We start from the raw sequence: 21,324 nt of genomic DNA, 5'->3' as shown, positions 1-21,324 counted from the left end.
AAACCTGCAAAAGAGGGAGAATAAAGATTTTTAGCACCAGAACCCAGACATAAACTCCACCATCCTCTGCACGAGATTCCACACGCTGATCCTCATATGATGCATTTATAATAATAATAATAATTACAAAAACAAGCAGTAGAGGATCTCCTTAATCCTGACTCTTTCCCTTGAGCAAGGGCAGGGAAGTGGTCGGTGAGGCACTGAGGAGAGCGCTCAGCTACCGACCTAAAGCTGCAACCCTCAGCATCTGAATGGTAACAGCAGGGAACTGGCTGTCAGCCATGCTGGAGTCAACACAGTTTGTTTTAAACGATGAGCCGCTTTCGCTTTGACAATCTAACGAGGGTTCAGCAAAAATGCGCAGTTCCGCACGTGGCCACTAGGTGAAGAATCTGAAGCGGCGTAGACAGCAAACGCCATTGGAGGACATCATTAGGAGTGTCTTCATCCCAGCTAATACGTCACAAATTCATTACAGAAACCAGCATCACGGTAATAATCTCAAGTTCTAACTTTTGGAAACGAATCATTTTCGTTTCATCTTGTCAAGCACTTTAAACTCTCTTTGATCACCGTAGTAAAATCTTTTTAACCATCGTCTGGAGGTTTAAAGTGTCACCCCAGTGTTCTGTACTGACAACAGTCTGACATAAATGATAAAGATAAGAGTCAGTAAACTAAATAAAGAGCTGTAATGGTGTGGTCAGTTACATTTTCATACATAGCATCTCCAGCATGATCAACGGAGATCTTTCACCATCAGCAACGGGGGTTTGGATGATCAAATAAGCAAAATGACATCAGCGATGTGAGAACCTATGACTGCTGAAAAAGGGACACGTAATATTACTGTTTACCAGCAAAAGGGAACCCGAGCACTCCGAACGTGTCGCGTTGTAGCCTACTTGTTTGGAATGTACCCTTGGTTCCACACAGAGAGAAACGGCGTGAGGAAGAGTGTTTTACCTGTCTGCAAACCCCGTCGTCACTGCCTCTGAGCCTCTGAGCCTGATTTACAGATGTGGCGTCAGCTCTCTTCTTCCTGGATTTGACTGAATGTTAGCTCCTCTGGGAGAACGCGTTGGCTTGTGAAGCTTGGCGGCGTGCAGCTTCACAGCGACTGTCAAGGAGAGGATTCCTGTTCTGATGGATGCTCAAAGCAGGCGGGTTATTATGAAGGGGGAGTGCGAAGGGTGGCGGGGATGGGGGGCTTACATGGGGGGGGGGTGGATGAAGTAAATAGAGATGAATAGCCTGGGGGGGAGAGGGTGAAACCCACCAATGTCAACTTCACTGCTGAAGTTTTCCCCGCACTGATGTAACTCAACAGAACACACGCTTTTCACACAGGAAGCGTCTCATTAAGTCGAACCTGAGACGTCGCGTCACTGTTTTCATATAAATTAAGAAGCAAACATTCTACCTATAGGCTGGGTCGAAATGGGCGAACTGTATAAGGGTCTAGTTCTGACCTTGAGTGACAGTTACTAGAAGTGCTCTGATGAATTTTGATCATGAAAGGTATTCCAGGAATGTGACCCGCCGTCGTCTTTCCTTGAACTTGAAGATTCACAGGGATTCGGTGTTAAAACCTTCCCTTGTTATTGGAGATCACATGTCCTGAGCGGGCTCCTCACTGTTTACCCTTGTATGTTGTCTTCTTCTTATATTACAATGTGTTACGTAATCAAGGTTATGGCATTTGTGAGGTATAAGCTCCTGCGGAGGCAGATGTGACTTTGAGAAGGCAAGGTCAAACCACGAAGGAATTTATGGTCTCACGGAGAAGTACCAGAATATCTGCTCACAGCAGAACAATTCCAGTAATGTCCCGCCTTTAAAGTAACATTCACATCTCCTAACGCATCAGGATGTATTGACAACTTCTACACGTGCGGACATCCAATGACTGCATTTAGAACTTTTATTTGTGCAGTTGGCGCTCCAACTATATTTAATTTGTCTCCGTGGAAACCTGTTTCTTCGCCACATTAGCGGTGCGGCTCCAGAAGCAGCCGTGCTGTCGGCCTGTCGCTCCACTGGTGCTCCTTCCTGCTCCGGAGCTACCAAACACAGTCGAGTGTGACACACACACACACACCCAGACCCAGACAGACGTCGCCACACTAACACGACACATCTTATAAGCAGGCTAGTGTGCTAATATTATCATTTGACTCAAGTCGCGCTCAACAGCTGCGGCTGATGAAGAGATGTCTAACAATGCGGAGCCCGTGTGTGGGAAGCCTGAGATTTCCTCCAGGATGGAGACAGTTGGTGCCATTTGTCAAACCTGTTGGTGGCGTTCCGTAATAAAGCTGCAAGGTCTCTGCTAACAAAGTGCAAATATTGTCAAATCAAAAATAAGTGCACGGCTTTGGCTGACATCTGGTTTTATGGCTACGTTTTAAAGAACAATACATCTCCCACCCTCAGGTTCTTGTGAGAGAATCCTGTGTAGCTCTTGAGCTATTGGCTCTTTAATTGTGTTACCTCACATTTATGTTGCATGAATGCCTCCCAGTAATTCCCAGTTTGAGGTCAGTGGTAGTGTATTTTAACAGGAATTGGAATATTAATCCTCTCTACGCTTTCATATTCTACAAAACATACAGGGAGGTTTAAGCAAATCTGTTCGCTGACACACTGTTGAAAGCACATGTGGATTGTGTGTCTGTCTCGAAAAGACCTTCATAGAAGGTGCGACCAAAAGGTCCGAATGGTGCCGGCTTGCTGTCATGCTTGCCCTTCCACGTGCACTACCTCTTAATGCATCCGAATGGGCTCTTGAGTATGCCTGAGCCCACATAAACCACCTGGATTAAGCATTAAACCCCCTAGTCACCCCTCCTTATATTGATGAAATGTCATGCTGCATAGTTCTCATTCCAGTCATGGAGAGCCACAGAACCGCCGCCAAAGTGCTAACGAGGTGCTCCCAGCCCACATGGAGGGTTCTTGAGAGAAACCTCGGCATCAGCGGCGGAGGCCTTGTCACTCACTCTTCACCAAGGAGTGAATCCAATCCTAATTAGGCTACTCTGGCTGCATTTATAGCAAACATCGACCTTTTAATGAGCAGAACAACAAACAATGCTCTCAAATCTGTCCATAGCGACGCGTAGATTCCTATTAAAGCATCTGATTGTTCTCATCTTGTTGGAATAATGATCATTTCTCTCATTTTGATGTAATTTTCTCTACCTGACGCTTGGAGGTTCATCTAGGGGGCTGTCTGGATTTATTTTTAGCTGCTTTTTGTTTTTTTTCCCTCCTTAATATTTAAAGATTGAAACTCATTATGTTTATTCTCTGTGGTCTCAGAACCAGAGTATGAAAAAAGTTGTAAAGATTGTATTTTCCCTCAAGGCGAAGACTCATTAATACAGACTGAACTTTATTTAAATGAGCTTTTGAGAACAAGGGAACAAATTCATAATAATTTTTCATATTTCCACCCAGGCCACTGTATATTTTAAATCCATTTTCATACTATTTTACAGTGCATGTCTTGTCCTGCCTCGGTTATTGTTAGGCAGCGGGTTTATTCTGACATCTGTGTTTTCTCAGACACATTTGGACACTTTTTCTCCTTTCCATGCTGTTGTGGTGCTGATAGATTATTTATTCTAAATTTATTTATTCCCAATCATCGGACCGGCGTCTCCTCAGCTGGACGTTTGACTGGAGGCTACACTCAAAGATCCGATGTGGTTTCCTTCAGGTGATGGTAGACCAGCCTGGCAAGTTCATTCAGCAGCTTGAAGGGACACAAATCAATTAAAATGTAGAATTAAACCAACTGCAGCATCCTGAAAGACTTTACTTCTACTTGTTATTTTTTCAACGAACTCCTGGTGACTCCAGCAGAGTCAGAGCTTTTGGTTTATTATCTTTGGAGACCTTTTATTGATTTGTTTGGGTGTTTACTGACATGAAGGGGAGAGGTTGAACTTTATACCAACCGAATTTCTACCATCTTGTTTATTTGCCGAATTCCTGAGAGACATTTTCTTTTATTAGTTTTGATGAACTTCCCAGCTTGGAAAATGAAAGGCACTTGGATCAAGTCAACCTCTTGTCTCTGAAGTGATAAACAGACGTGAAGGTGCAGCTTTGATTTACATTTTTAGGAGATGTTGAACTCAGTTGGCGTATAATAGCAAAGGTCTGTCTGTTGTTAAGGAAACTGTTGCTCTCCAATGTGGCTTGCTCAGGAATTTACATATTTAAATAACCTTTTAGGCAGTTTTACCACAGCGAATCTCTGGATTGTAGCAGTTGTGTCTCCTCTCCAACGTGTGAACATGGAGAGGTTCGGAGGCAGTGTTCCCTCTGCATTCTCACATTCTCTCGGCTTGATTAACTCTCCTCTCTGGTGAGTAACGCATGTGTCCCCCAAAACGCTGATTGCCGGCTGAAGACTCTTCAGGCCTGAGAGCTTTCCGGCTGAAAGTCCTCGGGAGTGAATCTCATTGGCAAACGTAAAGCAGTTTTGAGATGGGCTTTGCTCTTCATCCATTAAGGATCAACGGCATGCCACAATGGAGAAGCCGGGATTGACATAAACACGGCAGCGTCTCGGGCTGGACGCAGCACAAAGAGGATGAGGTCTCGCCGCAGAATTCTGCCTGGATTGCCACAACGGTTTACTGCCCACAGCTGCCTCCACCCAAATTACATTTTACAAGTAGAAGAAGCCACTAAAGTAACAACTGCAGCGGTTGATGCGTGTGTCGCGCGTCTCCCCAGACCACATACGCTGCTGTTAAAATAGAAGATTCCACTCAGTAAGTGGTTTCAGTGACGGGACAGCCGTTCATGTCTGGATCTGTTCAAGTTTATTACTGAGGGGTAAATAATTAAAAACCTGGGACAAATTGTTTCCTTTCCAGAAGATGGCAGTAAATTCCTTAATTTACACCCGCATGGTAAACTTGAATAATGTCAATAGTTTAACAATAATATAGCACACGGCCCACCCTAAATAACCTCTTTATTAGACATTTCATTGGGTAGCTGAGTAACAGTTGCGTAATATTCTATTAAAACTGAACTCTGACATTCCTGAATGGTTAGATTGAATTTCAGTCTCTATTCCATCCATTCATCCACTCTTTTTCATTCTCTGTAATAGTGTAAGGCACTGCACGATGATTTGGGGAGGCCGCTTCACGGAGATAATGAGAAACGGTTCCTCGGAGAACTGCCGGGCTGTGGTTATTTGATTGTAACTTAACTGTGCGAGTCAGAGCCAAAAGTCTTCTGCTGTTTCTGACACGCAGCTTGGGCGAAAACGAGCCGCGGCTCAGTTTCATTGTGCTATTAATTAAAAATCAATTTTCTGCCATTGGAAAATCTTTTTAAATTTTAATTATTCACGTGATCTGATTTCATTACAATGGCGGCTGAAGTTCAAATAGTCTCCATTTCCTGCTGAGCAGCAGGTTTCGGCGTTCTGCGTCCTGCGGCGGCTGACCGCAGCCGACCTGCCGGCGCCGCGGGCACGGTCACGTGCACCAGCTCGAAGCTGCCGCGGGTGATTAGCAATCTTTAATCTGTCTACTAATTAGGACTTGGTTGTTAATCAAGGCTGGTTGATTTTCAAATTAGTTCCCACCAGAAGTGAAGGCAGGTCCAAGGAGAAGGAACCCCAATGCTCATAAAGGTAACTTCATTTGTCTCTCTTTAAAATGTGTCGGCCTGTAAATCATATTTACGTGGCGCCACACCGCCATGACAGAAAACGCAGGAAGGAGCGGCAGGTTTTATTAAAGGCCGCCGGTGTGTTCAACACATGAACGCAGCAGCGGGGGTCATAAATCTACAATATCCTGAATTATCAGGGATATAATTATTGTTTTATTCATCCACAAAAACCCCCTCCAATCTCATTTCAAAAAGACTTCTCACGCATAAAGAGGGTTGAACCTTTTCCTGAAGGGCTCTTGGGGACTCTGGCAGTTTGTGATTAAAGCGGTGAGAGTTGCTGGTAAATTCCCGCGTCCGTGACTCTGTCTCCGTCGGTAAATCCCTCCATCCATCAAGCCAAAAAACACACTTTAGTGAAACCATGGCACTTAACCATCCACTTAACAAGATGGCACTGCAGCAGCAATTCACAGGAAGAAGTGATGAGTGTGAATCAGTCTTTGAACTGGTAATTAACTGCATTGCAGCAGAAGAGCCGTTTAATAGAAAAGACAGCAGATAAGCCATCTGAATTTCTGGGGCCACGGGCTTCGAAATTTTTCGCTTTCTCTGGTGCTGCTGGATTCTTTAAGATGGCCTCTCGTGCCAGATCTTCAGTTAAACGACACAAAGTAGTCAAATATAAAATGAGCAATTGTCCTTTAGCTCATTGTGAAACGCCTCTACTTTTCTTTGATTGCTTTTCAGGAAGACAGAATTAATGGGGAACCGCACAGGCCGTTTCCATTAATCACATGCGTTAGAGACCATATGTGGATTGTTCAAGGAAAGGTCATAATATCGTAATGAAAGGGATGGCAAATTGATTTTTTTTAATCAATTTCGTCACCTGTGACCCAGGAGTCTCTGCTCACTTTGATCCTGCAGTTTTTGCATCCTAAAGACTAAAATCTGACTTGGGGAGTAATGACGACAAATGAGGAGACGCTGATGTTTATTCCCACCTATCAGCACCTTCTGGACTGGAGCCAGTGGAGGAAAAACCCGTCTGGCTGGCGTTGCTGCAGCCGTCCCCCGTTCATTCATTTGGGTCGGGGGTCACGGGGACTGGACCGATCTTACACTTTCTAATCAAGTAGTCACCCTTTATCATTTCCAAGTGACAACTTCAAGTAGCCATAAATAAGTGTGGGCGAGACTCCTCATTTGTCATGTGAGGTGCTGCTGGCTGTATATCTCCTCCTTTACAGACCATAGCTCTTTTTTACAGCCTCCTACCTAAAGTATGCAATCTAGGAGATAGGGAGAATGTTGGCAACAAATAATCCTGAGATAATAGCTGGCATTTACTTCTCAATGATTATGAAAAGAAGCTTCTCTTGAAATAATTACCAAGGCAGAGAATTATAACCACCACCCTCCCACACCGGACCACTGGTGTTTGTCTTGCCCTCCTTTCACATTTCTGTTTCTGTAATATCGACATTAATGCTCTGCCGACCTGACAGTAATAATCAGAAGTCAATGACGATGACTGCAGAGCAGCCTGAGCCTGAAAGAATGTGGAGAAAAATGTGGAGACAGCAGGTTTGGCAGCACAGTGCAGATTTCTGGCCTTTAAAACAGAGTTTGTGTCTTTAAATACACAAAAGAAGTGTGAAGGCAGCAGCCAGGGGTCAGAAGTTAAAACTATACTTCTATAATGTGTATATATAAGTGGGGCAGCCTCCACTGATGGAAGGAACCAGGCTCCACTCAGAGCATTTGAAAACCAATGCAGCCCAAATCCTGGACCTCATATTCCACAGTGAGCGGCAGCGGCAGGTGGTGATTGACAGGCTGCAGGAGAGCAAAGTTCTACTAGATGTGATAATTCCAGGTCAGACTAATGTCAGGCGTGGAAAGCGATGTGCAAAGAGACGCTCCATGTAGGAGGAGGAAAGTCAAACCGGCATCCATGAACAACGGGACACAGTTCCTGGTCTGTTTGCTGATATTAACCTGGGAATTATCAATAAATACATTTGCCAGAAGGACAAACTGAAGTGTAATCACGTTACCCGGGCAACCTTAATGTGAAATGGCTGCTCTACAAATGCAAACACAGACCTAAATCTCGGCTGCAGGCAAATTCAACGTGTTATTGCTACTGTAATATTTCATGTGGTAATTGAAGAACCCAGAACACGATGTTCCAAAATATTACATTTTTAACTCCTTCAGACAGGTGGAAATAATCAGGCGACAAGCTTTATCCAGTCATGGGTAAACGTATGACTTCTAAAATTATTAATATTAATGGGGAATAGAAATAGCAATTCAATTACACTTCCCCTGTGCAAATAAATTGAAAATCACACTGATAATTTTATCCTGTTACACAGAAAAAATCCATCACTTCTGTGAGACATTTGTCACCCGTTCTATGGTCACCTGCGCTGCTGCTGCATATTGCTGCTGCAGGTTCCGTGATTCTAAGGTCTGTGTTGTTTTGGGGTTTAGCGCACACGCTGTGATCAAAGCCAAGAAAGTTCAGGAAATGAGTTCAATGCAAACAAAATCAACACATTTTCAACTCCATTTTGAAAGGAAATGGAGGGTTTTTGAAATATTTTGCATAATGAGCCCAGCACAATCAGTGATAACCCGCTAGCTTCCAAGCGCTTCCATCGCAGCACCCCTTCTGCATGCAGAATAAAAGTTAAAAAATTAAAAAAAATAAGAAACACCTCCTCCTGGAGCGCCCTGGAGCCTTTCACAACTTCACAATTCCTTTTGCTCCTCGTGGCCTCCGAGTCTGCAGAATAGGTGCCCGGCGGAGCTCAAAGAGCCATTCTGCATAATCACAGGAACACAGAAGCCTGCACAGACAATACAGCATGAAAGTGTGGACGCAGTGAACAAACTGTACGAGTTAATCTGCGAGTTCAGTAGAAACTGTGAATGCGGCTTTGACTCTTGCTTCTGTGTTTTTGTTGGCTGAGGTTTTGCATTCATTAGCATTGCTATTTAGGCAATAAAGATGATCGGAAGGTTAAGAGTTGATAGGAACTTCAAGGGGTTGGTCTGCAGGAGGAATATGTTTAGATCATCTTGTAATTAAAATAATCTTTGAATTTACTCACACCAACTGTGATTATCACTCTCATGTGCTTCTTTAATCATTTGATCAACTCACCATTTGGATGGTTCTTTGGTTGGTACCCAGGGTGATGAGGCTTTTCTTGGGTATTTAAAGAGCCTCTTTATGATAGCAAAAGTCTCGGGACAGAAATCTTGACACTGGTGTCTGTTGGTGTAGTCAAAGAGGGAAATTTTCTTTGTGCTTACGAGTGGACGCGTCAGAGGAACATCACAGGTTTCACAGCAGACAAAGTTAGAGAGACCTAATTTACATGTAAAACAGAGGGAATGTTGAACTGACACTAAAAGAGAGACCTAAATGGTGCAGACGACGTAATCGGGTGTCATTTAAATGGAAACCAAATGACCCGTTAACCTGTTGCTTTTCCTGTCATTTGTTATCTCCACTACAGAGCCTAAATTGGTCAATTGATTTTCCAACAGGGGAAAATAGGTGTCAATAAATGCAACATGGGGCTTGTTTGAATTGACAAACGATGAGTTTGTGCACGTTTATGGTACTTCCGCTGGGAATTTCATAATGGGCTGTAAAATGGGATAAAACCTCAGTACAACAACGTACACGCACACGAACTCGCCTCAGATCAGACAAAGCGTGTGATTGGCAGTGCGTGCGTTTCTTGCACAATGCTGCACAGTTGTGCTGGCTTCTGCTTGTGGCAGCCTTTTGTAGGCCTACCTCGCTCCCCAACTGTCACAGCCTCTCTTATTGTTTCAAACTGGGTGTTTGGGAGAAGAGAAGCAACATAGATTTTCCTGACACCAAGTTGCGCTTCAGGATGTTGAGTTCATTAATATTCAGGCTCACAATGAAGTTGGCTGAATACATTGAAAGTAGAAGAACTGAAATATGTAGTTGTTGCAACCCCCCCTCCCCACCCCCCCCCCCCCCCCCCACCCCCACCTCATGATGTGGATATTCTGTCCAAAAACACAAATACGTTAAATTATGCAATAGTGTATACATGCCCGTGTAGAGGAAACACACAGTATGCAAATGAATCCTGCTGCTGGTGTCACAGCTGTAATGGCGCCTTCCATAGGCAGGAAGGCCGCCGATAAATTCCTGTGATGCCCCTCATGCTGCGAAGCAGTTCTGCATTATTTTTAGAAGATTTAGCTAATCTGCTTTGACAATGTAATTTCCAGCCTTTGTCAGAGTTATTCTGATTACAGCATCCACGGTGCTAATCCTGTTGTTCCCGAGAACATTAATTCACGAGTTGACTGAGCTCTTTTGATGTCGCCCAGCGTGCCTGATCCCGTGCATGTGCCTATGTGTGACGTGATTGGCGTTGGCCGAGTCCACCTCAGAAAGCTGCTGTCACTGCTACTGAATCATTGTAGTGTTGAATCTTTGTGTGGGGAATTTTTTTTCTTTTTGCGTTTTCTGATGCGTGATGTGCACGATAAAGGGACCATGGACAGTAGGAAATGGAAGAGAAGGCACGCATCACCTATTTAAGTTATTTGAGAACAGTTCAATCATCAAGATGTTAAATAATGTGGGGAAACTTGACTGTGTGCAGTTCCCTGCTTCTGTAAGCAGACCATAATTAAAATTGTCAGACCTGAGGAAAGAAGAAACTTTCCTCCAGTCCCCATTTTGTCTCGGCATGAAAACAAATTTTCCTTGGTTCCCCCCAACACATGAAATATCCTTGGCAACGCCATGATGGAGTAAGGATAGCTCAAAGGATATAAACCTCAAACATATGTCCACTGCAGGGGACATAAATGAAGGCAGGGTCCCAGAAGGATCCTTTAGGACTGAGCGCGTTCTGCTGCTGCTGCCAAACCGACGGGTATCTGGAGCATCCCTGAAAGTGTGAGAGTGGGTATCACTTTAAAAACACCCTGTCAGATCTTCTGAACAGCTATAAACAAGTCGGTCGGGTGAAGACACAGGCTTAACAGTGATATTAAATGAGAAGAGGGGAGCGGCGTCGCTCATCTAGGCGAGAGGGATTGAAGTCCGGAGAGAGTTATTCGTCCTGTGTTTGGGAAGAGTGCAGCAGTGGGCTCATAATGGCTTTGTTTAATAAGGGCTTTGATGCCCTACTACTTTATTGGCATTAAACTCAATTTGATCCCCCCCCACGTCATCCCTTCTACAGTAAGCCCTGCCTTCAAACAGGACATATGAGGATAAAAATGGTGAGCTGAGTTAGTCAACTAGCTCATGTCACTCAGAAGAAACCTAAAATCTGTGACCTCCCCATATTGGAAAAGAGCAGCGTTTATCTTAATATACGTGTGTTTTTGATCTTTGTTGTCATTTCTGTCCCGGTGGTCCTCCTGCATTGAGAAACATCCCATCTCCTCATCTCTCTGAGACTGAAGGCCCCCTGCAGATTTTGTCAGCATTTTGTTATCCAACACAATGGACCGGAAAGCTCCCCAATCCCTTTAAGTCCCTTTGAACTACAATAAACATGAATATTTCTTCTTCTGAGACCAGTCGAGTCTTTCTGTAAAACCACTAAATCCTGCACCCTCCCACCCCCTATTTTTCCTCTCTTCTTTAAATCAATGTGCTGCCAGTCAAAATCCTGCTGTTTCTCTGCAGGCATGAGGACACTGGAGAGTTCATCTCTGTATTTTTGGTTTTTCCCATCTATGTGTGTTGACATGATTTGACTGCTTGAGAGAGTAATTAACAGGTGACGCAGGTTATGATATCTAAAAAGATTCAGTAAATTAAAAGTCTTAAATGCAACTTTTGTAATTTACTTTATCTATTTGAAATTCTCTCTCCAACATGCCGAGGTCAGCTGTGGAATCGATATGTCTATCATGTATTAATCAGAATGTGCGGCTGATCCGACTCCTCAAAACAGCTCACAAGGAGTGTGAATGTTCTCCCCGTGTCTGGGTGTGCTCCTAATGTCATGATGGACAATCTTCTCCCACAGCTGCATGAGAGTATCAGTCAGCTCCTGGACGGTCTGGAGCAGCGTGGCGTTTCATGTCCTGGCGGTACTCTGGCGAGTCAATAACACCAACGGCTTCATCATCCAGGAGCAGCAGCAGCATGAATCTTCTGCTCTGACAGCGTGTCTGAGCATCTCATCTCGGTACCTCGCAGCAGGTCTGTGCTGCCTCCTCGCACCATTGCTGACCCTCTCAGATGAAGTAAGTTTCTTCTTTTATGTGCAAATGCATTCTTGCTCCCTCTTGGGTTTCAGATGGTGTAAAATGAATCATTTCCTGTATGTGCAGAGTGCTTTATCACCAAGAGATTTAATTCCTCTCTTCATAAGAGTTTAAAGGGATTAGGCTTTATCTTATCACCGTGGAAATGAGTAGAAATCTATTTCACAGCGTTTGTTTTTGTTGCAGTGAGCAGTTCCACTGCAGTTAGCACACGTCGATGTTGCCGTCTCCCTCAAGGATTCTAAATAGATGCTTGTAAATTGGCATATGTTTCAATTCTTTCACTTAATCGTATCAAACATCCAAAAACCCTCAAAGTTGTCTGCTGAATGGACAGAATAGTAGTTCTCCAATCTTACCAGACCCATAGTAACTTTCAGGACGTGCATTATACATACAGAAAATAAGCCTTTAGACGTTGGACACAGCTGCCGAGGGTGAAATATCCTGTTTCTTATCATTTTCCAGTCCTCTGTGCTATAACAGAGCAACTAGAGATTTCAAAGCCATTTTTTTGGTTTTTTGTAATGCAGCTACTGGTGGTGCGGAAATGATTCCCATTTAGTGTCTCATTATGTTTGACTTCTGAGATGTACATCGAATGAAGCGCAGCTCATAAGAAAGTCACGACTGAACAATTTGCAGAGCCAAAATCTCTAAAGGAAATGGCCTCTTCACAGTCGACTCTGTTGCTGAGAAACCCTGATGTGCATGTTTTCCTCATCAAACCTCATCTTGACAATGAGCAGCTGTCATCACAAAGACGGCGTTGTACCTGCCTTTATCGGTGTCTTCGGTGGCTTTTTCAGAAGAAAAAAAAGAGGTTTGACTGAGTCAAAGGGATGCTGAGGCTAATCATTCTGCTTTGTTCGTGCCCTTTATAAATAAAAGCTCAGTGTATGGCTGTATACTTCAGGTTTGGATCTTGATCTCACACAGGTCAAACCAGGACATCTGAAGGGCCAGATGTGGCCCCCGGGCAGTGTAATACCCAGATCGGCTCTTTCATGTGGCACAGCATGTTGATGATAGCAATTTCACTCTGATTCCAGACAGCAAAATACTTTGAGGCGTTATCCTTTGGGGTGAGTCTATATCACACGAGGAGCTATGTCAGCAATGCAAAGTGTTTTATTGGATCACAGCTTTGTTATTTACAGACGAGCTGTATTTGAGTAAATGCCGGTTCTGACCCACTGTGGGTGAAACCGAGGGTTAAAGGATGTTCTCGTTGATATTTCATTCTTAGTATATGTCCTATCTTTAGTCAGTTTGCTTGCTTTTGTAAAACTACATTTCTGCTGGCAAAAGAGTGTGTTAACACGATATTATTACAGGACAGAAATGGGGGGGAACATTCTTTTTTCATATTAGGACCTTATTACCTTTTCTGGTCCCTTAGCACATTTATCACATTGCTGCTTTGGCAATAAAAGCCACTCGGTAACTTGCGTTAACTTTAATTCAGACTTTTAAAAAAGCAGATTGGAAGCACGCTGTTTTTGATGAAGGTTGTCCACTCAATCGTGTGTATCGGGATTAAAGTTTCAGAGGCATTGAGCGAAAGCGTGCTGACAAGAATGAGGTTTTAAGAGAAGCGGGTTACTTCGTGCTGTATTTACCTTTAGTTAACACAGATGGGAGCTTCGGTGATGCTTCAAGTATGATTGAGAGGCCACAACCTTTGTGCTGGGATCCAATGGTTGGGGGCTGCTCATTAATATAGATGGGGTTTTTATAGGAATGGCTGTTGGCTTAAATTATTCAGAAGGTTCAGGGAGACGTATGGGCCGTCCCCTTCAGTAGCACAGCTAACCGAACATGTAAATACCTGCGGCGCGGCAGGTGAAACGGAGCACTGAGCAACGGATCCGGCGTGTATAAAAAGAGTAATAGGATAGAGCCTCGACAGTCCGAAATCATGAGCCGTAATGGTTTCAGCAGGGGAGCAGCGTCGATAAGCGTGAGCTGAGACGATGATTGGGCCAGACAGAGTAGGGACGGACAGCAGGAAAGGTTGTGCAGGCTGGAAGAAAATATTAATTCCTGTAAGATTTGATCGACACCTCACACAAATGCACAAGCTCGTGCAAAGACAAACGCACACATACACACACACACACGTGTTCGTACTCTGGGATAAATGAGGGATATGATGCCCTGCTCAGGTCCATTAAGTCACGCTGTCGCTGAGGGCACGCTGTTATTAATGTGAGAAGAACGATGGTAATACGCACATTATTCTGTCCAAGGCACTGGGTTTCGATTGAAATATACGGACCCCGTCCCCCGGTGTGGCGCAGCAGTGGCGTGATAGGCGCATCGCAGTGTTACAATTATATACAGTAAGTGGCAGTTCTGCAATATAAAACAACACGTGACACCTTAAGACTGATTCATGGCCGTTCTGAGGCTCGACACAATCTGTCCTTGATGTCGGCCACAAATGGGGGAATGGAAAGGTAATGTGAAGGAGCTCGGTGGTGAGCGGATGGACCAATCACAGCTTCTGCATTTCGCTCTCTTCCAGGCACGCAGTCGTGCATTACCTCCGACAAGCAAAAAAAAATGTGTTCAAACTATTCACCATGATAAAAGGTGTCAGGTATTTGGCCTTTTGTCTTCAGCATATCAACTTTATTTAAAATCCTAAATGTAAAACACGCTTGATGTGAACCGTTGTGGCCATGATGATTCAGTAAATACAGAGCAACAAATCATATTTTGATGCACTCTGTTCTCCATCACGGACACCTTTCGGGTTTAAAGAGTCTCCGCTGGAATGTTTATCTTCCGTCAAAGTGGTTCCATTAAGCTGTCCTGCAGTTTATTACAATTATTTGGGGTGGATGGAGGCTTCTGTGATGCATAATGATTACCTACTTGGGTGATTTCAATGTTGCTGCTCCTTTGACTCGGTTATCACATTTTCCAGACTCCTCCCATCTGATTGTTTGATGCTGCCCGTCCATCAATTCCCCCACTTGCTGAGAATTCTCGGATCCAGAAACGTGTGACAGATGCACGTATCCGTGTTCACGTTAATGTCAAAGCTAGCTGAGGTCTTTCTTTTTAATAAATCTGCTGAGGACTACTTGCTGCAGGGGGTCATTCTGGAGGATGCACAGACTGTTAATGGCTTTCTTTGTGGATTCATTTCAACGCCTCCTTCTTTTGCAGACATTAGGGTTGATGTTTTACCCTCCATTTAACCACAACAGCTGTGAATTTCCCGCAACCTGATTCATTAAAGGCAAACATGTTGACGGTTGAAGCATATTTCACTGAGATTCGTGTTCGGATGTAATTGAATGAAATTGATTGTAGCGGTATTTAGAGATGCGGTCAGATGTAGCTCCGGGATACCAAATCTGTCATTTCCCAGCGTAAATAAAGAAGCAGAAAGCGTATCTGGGAGGTGAACTCTCCTCTTTATCATCCTCAAGAACTTTGCTTTCTCTTTTTCGGCACCGTGAGTCAGGCGCACCCAGGTCGTCCAGCTCACATCAGTAGGTGCAGTCAGCACAGTCTCAGGAGCCTAGAGGACAGAAAGAGGGATTTGACTGGTAAAGGACAACATCTGCAGCAGCTGTGTGCCCCGTGAGGCTGCCAGGACCTTTGAAATTAGACAAACCGAAAAAGTTCTGAAAGTGGTGCATCTCAAGTCGGCGATAAGTGTGTAATTTATCCTAAAAGCCTGCAGAATCTTGCCTTCCCTCGGCTGTTGTCCCTGCGCAGCCGTATCTGCACCTATGGAAATGGGTAACATTTGTCGCCTCAAAGTTCAGCATCATTTATTCCTCCAAACATTTCCTTCGTGGCTGCAGAAAGGACACGTTTGCGGCGGCAGACCGTACACTTTACAGATGAATTTACAATGATTACACCTTTTTTTGGGAGGGGGGCTAGTCAAGGGACGTCCAGATGAAATTCCTGTTCCAGACTGGCTGTAATGGGCCACAAAACAGTGTAAAGGTTGTCACGGTGATTTATTGGTGTACCCGTAACTTTTTTCGCTCATTGCGGTCTTTTCTGTTTTGTTTTTCATTCTTCTAAGGCCTTTGAGAAAAATATATCCTGCACACGGTGCGACAGAGCTTTCGCAGTAATATAGAGAAAGGGAAATAAAAATAGGAAAATAGCCCATCTCTTCATACACATATGTTTGTTTGAAATTATTACTTCCTATTTATATGATATGAAAACAGCTGCGCTGAAAGACGTGGCTGCAATTGGCCTGGTTTCATTTCTTTTGCTATTGGAGCTTTGCAGCATCAGACTCCATCAGTCACACTTAACCTCCATCCAGAACCGCATCAGTCATGAATCGTGACGCTTAAAGAGGGACGAAACGCTGCGTGCGGCTTCCGGGGCCGACCACAAGTGTCATGGGGGGGTGAAGGAAGGACAACCGCGGCGCGCTTGACCACAAGGAGACGACAAAAAGGGTTTCACACACTTTGTCACCATAATCATATTCTCCCCCCACAAATTCATAATGCATTACCAAAATGATCTGGCATGCAGGTCCAATTCATCTGGACAGCAGGAGTGCTAAGCTGGTTTGATTGGTTAAAGGCGCCGCTTTCTCGCTGCGCTTGAGGAATTTGTTTAGGAGCAGTAACAGTAGATTCAGCTCTGATCATCCGCAGGGAAAAATGAATCGGACAGAATTTCATTCCCGCTGTGAATAGCGGGGATAATAGCGCGTTGGGTGGTCAAGGTTGGCTGCGGAGGCTGGCACATTCTTTTATTTATTTATTTTTACCAGTGATGAATATCCCGCCTTCAGAAACGCTTCTTTTGAATGCAGGTATAGCGTAGCATCCTGCATCAGTTCCTGTCAGAACGGCGTCATAATGAGCAGATGACGATACGTGTGCACGGCTCGGATAGATGGGTGATTATTTCATTCCCCTTTTGGCAGAAACCAGCTTTTTTCATACACTCTGTCTTCACCTAACATAGTCTCTTTCCTCTTTTTGTAGGAAGAGGATTTCTAAGTAACACCCACAGGTAATTAGTGAGTAGCAGCTCTTGCCTTCATGTCAGCAGACGAAGCTCTTTGACTGATTGTGCTATAATTCACTCCTGTTAGTCCATCCTGGGTTCTCTGAAGTCATTTCACACCAGCAGCCTTCACGCAATGCAAAATATTCTACTTAAAATGGAGGAAGTGAGGTGTTCGCTCCATTCCTTTGAGCATTTTTTTGTGTTTTGTTGCCTAACAGCCCACGCCAATTACAAGGAAAATGCTGTTTGCTTTGTTGGTTGAAGTGTGTCTTTACACCAAATGAGGGAATCGGAGATGTGTGGATGCTGGGTGGTGGGGAAAAAAGACGTATATTTAACCATGTAGAACACCGCTTTAGTCATCATTCTGGTGGTGATTTTCATCAGGCAATAAATCCATCCCAGCCGGTTTCTGCCACATGTCTGGGTAGATGTTGCCCAGTGGGGTGAGGGGACTCCTACAGCTTTGGACTTTGACTTTGTGCTGAAGTTGTTGGACCAGTGATTGACTCCTGGGCCTCCTGGGCCTCTGCTCTTTCCAATCACATGTTTTTATGACTCCACACTGAAAATGATTGAAAGTCACACTTCTTTTATGTAACATTTTAGCTCCCTCCAACAACTTCTAATAGTGACGAGCTTGTGGTTTTTGACACAAACAGGGAAGCTTGATGTATTGGAACATTAGGTGTTCGGTGTTGATGTTGAGTCTTGGGGAAAACTTAATGAATTCATGCTAATTGATTGTTCTCATGTGTTACAGACTGGACTGATTCCAAAATATTCAGATGTGTCCACACAATATTAGCAAAATGTTAATTTTATTAGAAATATCTTGTATAAAAATGAACATGCTCTACACATTTGTACTTTTTCTATAATTCATAAATATCCAGGCACTGTAATTCTTTTTTAACCTTTTTTTTTTGAATAATTCCATACATAAAGCAGACATATTCAATTTATAACATACATTAATTTGCCATTTAATTTCCGTCAGCACTTACATATTCTATTTTGTAACATGGACAAAGTGTTTTTGCAAAATAAAAAAGCTGCGGGGGGGTTGACGGAGCAGGAAATCATCATATTCACAAACACAAACAATCCCACAAACGATACTTTTATCAAAAATGAGAAACCGACATTTGCAGCAACACCGTTGACGCTTGCTGAAGCTCGAACGACCCTCAATTCAACTCAAATGTTAAGTTTTTGTTTTTTTTGTAACTCTGCAGTAGCCCCCCCCACCCCAACACAATATCTGCACCTCACATGATCTTTGTCATGGGTTTTGACATGCAACATATATACTTTTTTTGTTGTTTTTTTTTGAAAATCTGAAGGTAACATTTTATTGAGACGAACTCCAGAATTACTGTTAATGACAAATACTTCAGAGACCGCAGACAAAAATGGAGTTCTACAATTGTACATCGTGTTTCAACAGTGGATGTTATACAAAACAACACGATAGGAGGCCTGGAAAGAATGGCAGGAACGATTTTCATGGAAATGAGGCACAGACTGAAGGCACTGGCCCTTATTTAGCGAATATTCACTGCGTGCCTGCGTTAACCTTTAACAAATGACTGTCCATCCAGAGCAGGCTCTTTTGCTGGTTTTGATGATTGAAATTGTGTAGGTGGGCTGTTGCATCTATTGCATATTTGCCTTTTAGCTTTGCTTTAAGCATCACAATCAAGGCGGGTGTGTCTCCAGTACTCGGCTCCACAATGGCAGACATTTGAATCACCTCTATTCTTCAGGACAGTATTTTAGAGGGGCATTAACTGCTTTTATTCACTGTACTTTAGATAAAGTCGAAGATAAATAAGGGCCAGTAAAAAAAATTTAAAGTTCAGTTCTGCACGACCTGACCGACAGTTGAGGTGGTCTGGATAAAAATTAAAAAAAAAAAAAAAAAAAATAGTGAAAGAGCGTGAATTTTTCTTTTTTTCTTGGTTCCTTTTGCATTTAAAAATGGCTCTTTATTCAGTCGAGGGTTTCCCAAAATGACATCTCGACTGTGACTGACGATCATGACAAATGTTGCATTCCATAGATGTTGACAACACAGCACAGTACACGTGATGCTCCCACAAGCATGCTCTGGAACTGTACACTAGGTCTGCCAGGATGACGGCATCGCCTTCATCATGAAATGGTAAAAAAAATCAATCAAGTCAAACCAAACAAACTGGGATGGCCTGCTGCTTTATTTTCCAGGGTTTCGGATGTGCTAATACTGAATGTACTGTAGTAAGGCAGTTTGCAGTACTGCAGTAAACCTCTCGGGAAACCAAAATAACGACTGATGTTTAACAGGTTTATGTTTTAACTGCATTTGGCTTCAGCCAAAACAAAACTCGCCCTGTTCTTGTTGAAGTAGAAGAAGGTTGCGCCTCATTGGGAGCTGCAATTGTGTGCTATACACTTGAAGGTAAACATACTCCAGTCTCAACACTTATGTTTGTCCCGGAAGGGTGACAAGAGGAAAAGAAACTGTCCATTCTCCCTTACAACTCCCGTCTCCTTCCTACAGGTCTACCAGATCCTCCAGAATTAGGCATTCATGCGTTTTTACCTGATTCTCTAGAAAAATATGACATCCTTTCTGTGTGTGGCAGCACAAATTCCCATCATGTTGGATCAGCTCAAACCCTCCAGTATTTTCTCTTCATTCCCAAGAATCTGGTGATTCCTCCCCTCTGATTCCAGCGTTTGTCTCTGGATTAGATGGCGTGATTACTGTAGCTTATATATGTCTGCTTGGAGGCCAACACTGCAAATGAGGGCGTGGGAGAGAAAGAAGGAAAGGGTTAAAATGGCAGTGGGAGAAATTCAAACACCTCTGAAACTAGAATCCCTGTGAGGACGCGTTGGAATCTAGATTGATGGGAAAAATCTATTTGTGGATGGGTCGGAGGAAAAAGAAATACGGACGGAAACAATAACAGCAGAAGGTGCAGAGTAAACACCATTAGGCACGATGTGTTCGCTGTAATTGTTCACATTACTATTCATGTACAATGTGTCTTTGTGCACGGCTGAAAGGAGCCTCAGAATAATATTAAGCCTTGATTAAAAATGTAACTGCATTATTTTAATCATTAGTTCAAACTCTGACTGGCAAGTATGGCAAACAATGATTTAATGTAATCTGTATATTCCTTCACCGCTATGAGACACAAGTGTCATCTTTTATTGCTCCGACAGGCTGCTGTTACGCTAAAGTTGTGTAATCTGACATCACTTAGCTCTACATTTGCATCTTAGATGCAACACTGTCGCCAACAGTCGCACCTTCAGTCCTGCTGAAGGGTCAATGTCGAGCTGAAGGCATTTCAGTCTTTACTGAACCGCAATCGTGGTTTAAACCACCTACAAACACACATTTATGTATGAAGAAAAAAATACTTCTGATTGTTGTGGAGAAATATCTTTGCGCTTTTAACACTGCAGAAACAGAAGTTTTTCTCAGCTTTGTTTTAAAACCGACGTCCATCTCGGACATTTTCGCCTAAAAAAAAAAAGAGCCAAATAATTCTGAAATTACAATAAAACATGAGTATCAGACACCGACTCAGTTGAAAAACACTGGGAAACTGCTATCACAGTGCATCTAAATCCACCGCTTTGTCGTGGTTTTCCTTACAGGTGATCCTTCACCGAAGCGAATCAAGCTGCCAAGCGGATCACAGTCGTGGTGTAAAATGCAACATTAGACGTGAAAATGCGGATGCAGATTCCTCTGTGCACCAAGCAAAGCATGCAGCAGTCAGCCGGTGTCTGAACATTGTGACCCGTCCTGCAATTTAGGTGTGCAGCCGATCGTGAAGTCATCTTGCTCGGTGCCGAAAGTGCTTCATAAGCAGCATTCTCAGTTAGACAGTGCTGTTCCATGTTGCTGGGTTGGGGAGGAAAGGGGGGGGGGGTGGTTTTTTTGGAATTGTCAGCTGTGAGGGAAAGAGAAAGGTGGCAGCACCCATGCACATACACTGTATATCTGGGTCAAAGCCTGTTCTCGTGTCATCCACCCCTCGTTGCGACGTGCATGCTTTGTGGCAGTAATCACACCGCCGATCTGCCAATCTCCCCTCAGCAGCCCTGGCTGATTGGATTTATCCTCTTTGACATATTCAATCAGCAGACGGCCAAAAGGCAGAGCCGGGGCAAAAGTGCTGCGGGGGAGAGGTGTGTAACGCTAAATGTTTTTGTCTATTTGTCAGCACCTCGTTGTTCTCACTATTTCATTCAGGGCATCTTTTCCAAGAGAAACATTGATAAATGAACCTTATTTGAATATTTATGAGCTGCAAGGCCAAGATAAAGAATAGATGGTCCAGAAAGAAT

General features: G+C 43.6%; 1 protein-coding gene across 1 annotated transcript in view; it reads right to left on the bottom strand.

Moving 5' to 3' along the window:
- Positions 1 to 17,772: 17,772 nt before the first annotated feature.
- grm4 (glutamate receptor, metabotropic 4) overlaps positions 17,773 to 21,324 on the bottom strand; it is a 107,502-nt gene continuing 103,950 nt past the window's right edge. Inside the window, exon 11 of the mRNA XM_057041664.1 lies at positions 17,773 to 19,753. Within this exon, the coding sequence (XP_056897644.1) occupies positions 19,704 to 19,753 (50 nt within the window). The 3' untranslated portion in view covers positions 17,773 to 19,703. The remainder of the gene's footprint in view (positions 19,754 to 21,324) is intronic.

The sequence above is a fragment of the Takifugu flavidus genome, chromosome 8 (genome assembly GCF_003711565.1).
Source record: "Takifugu flavidus isolate HTHZ2018 chromosome 8, ASM371156v2, whole genome shotgun sequence".
Taxonomy (NCBI): domain Eukaryota; kingdom Metazoa; phylum Chordata; class Actinopteri; order Tetraodontiformes; family Tetraodontidae; genus Takifugu; species Takifugu flavidus.
This window is presented reverse-complemented; position numbering and strand designations above follow the sequence as displayed.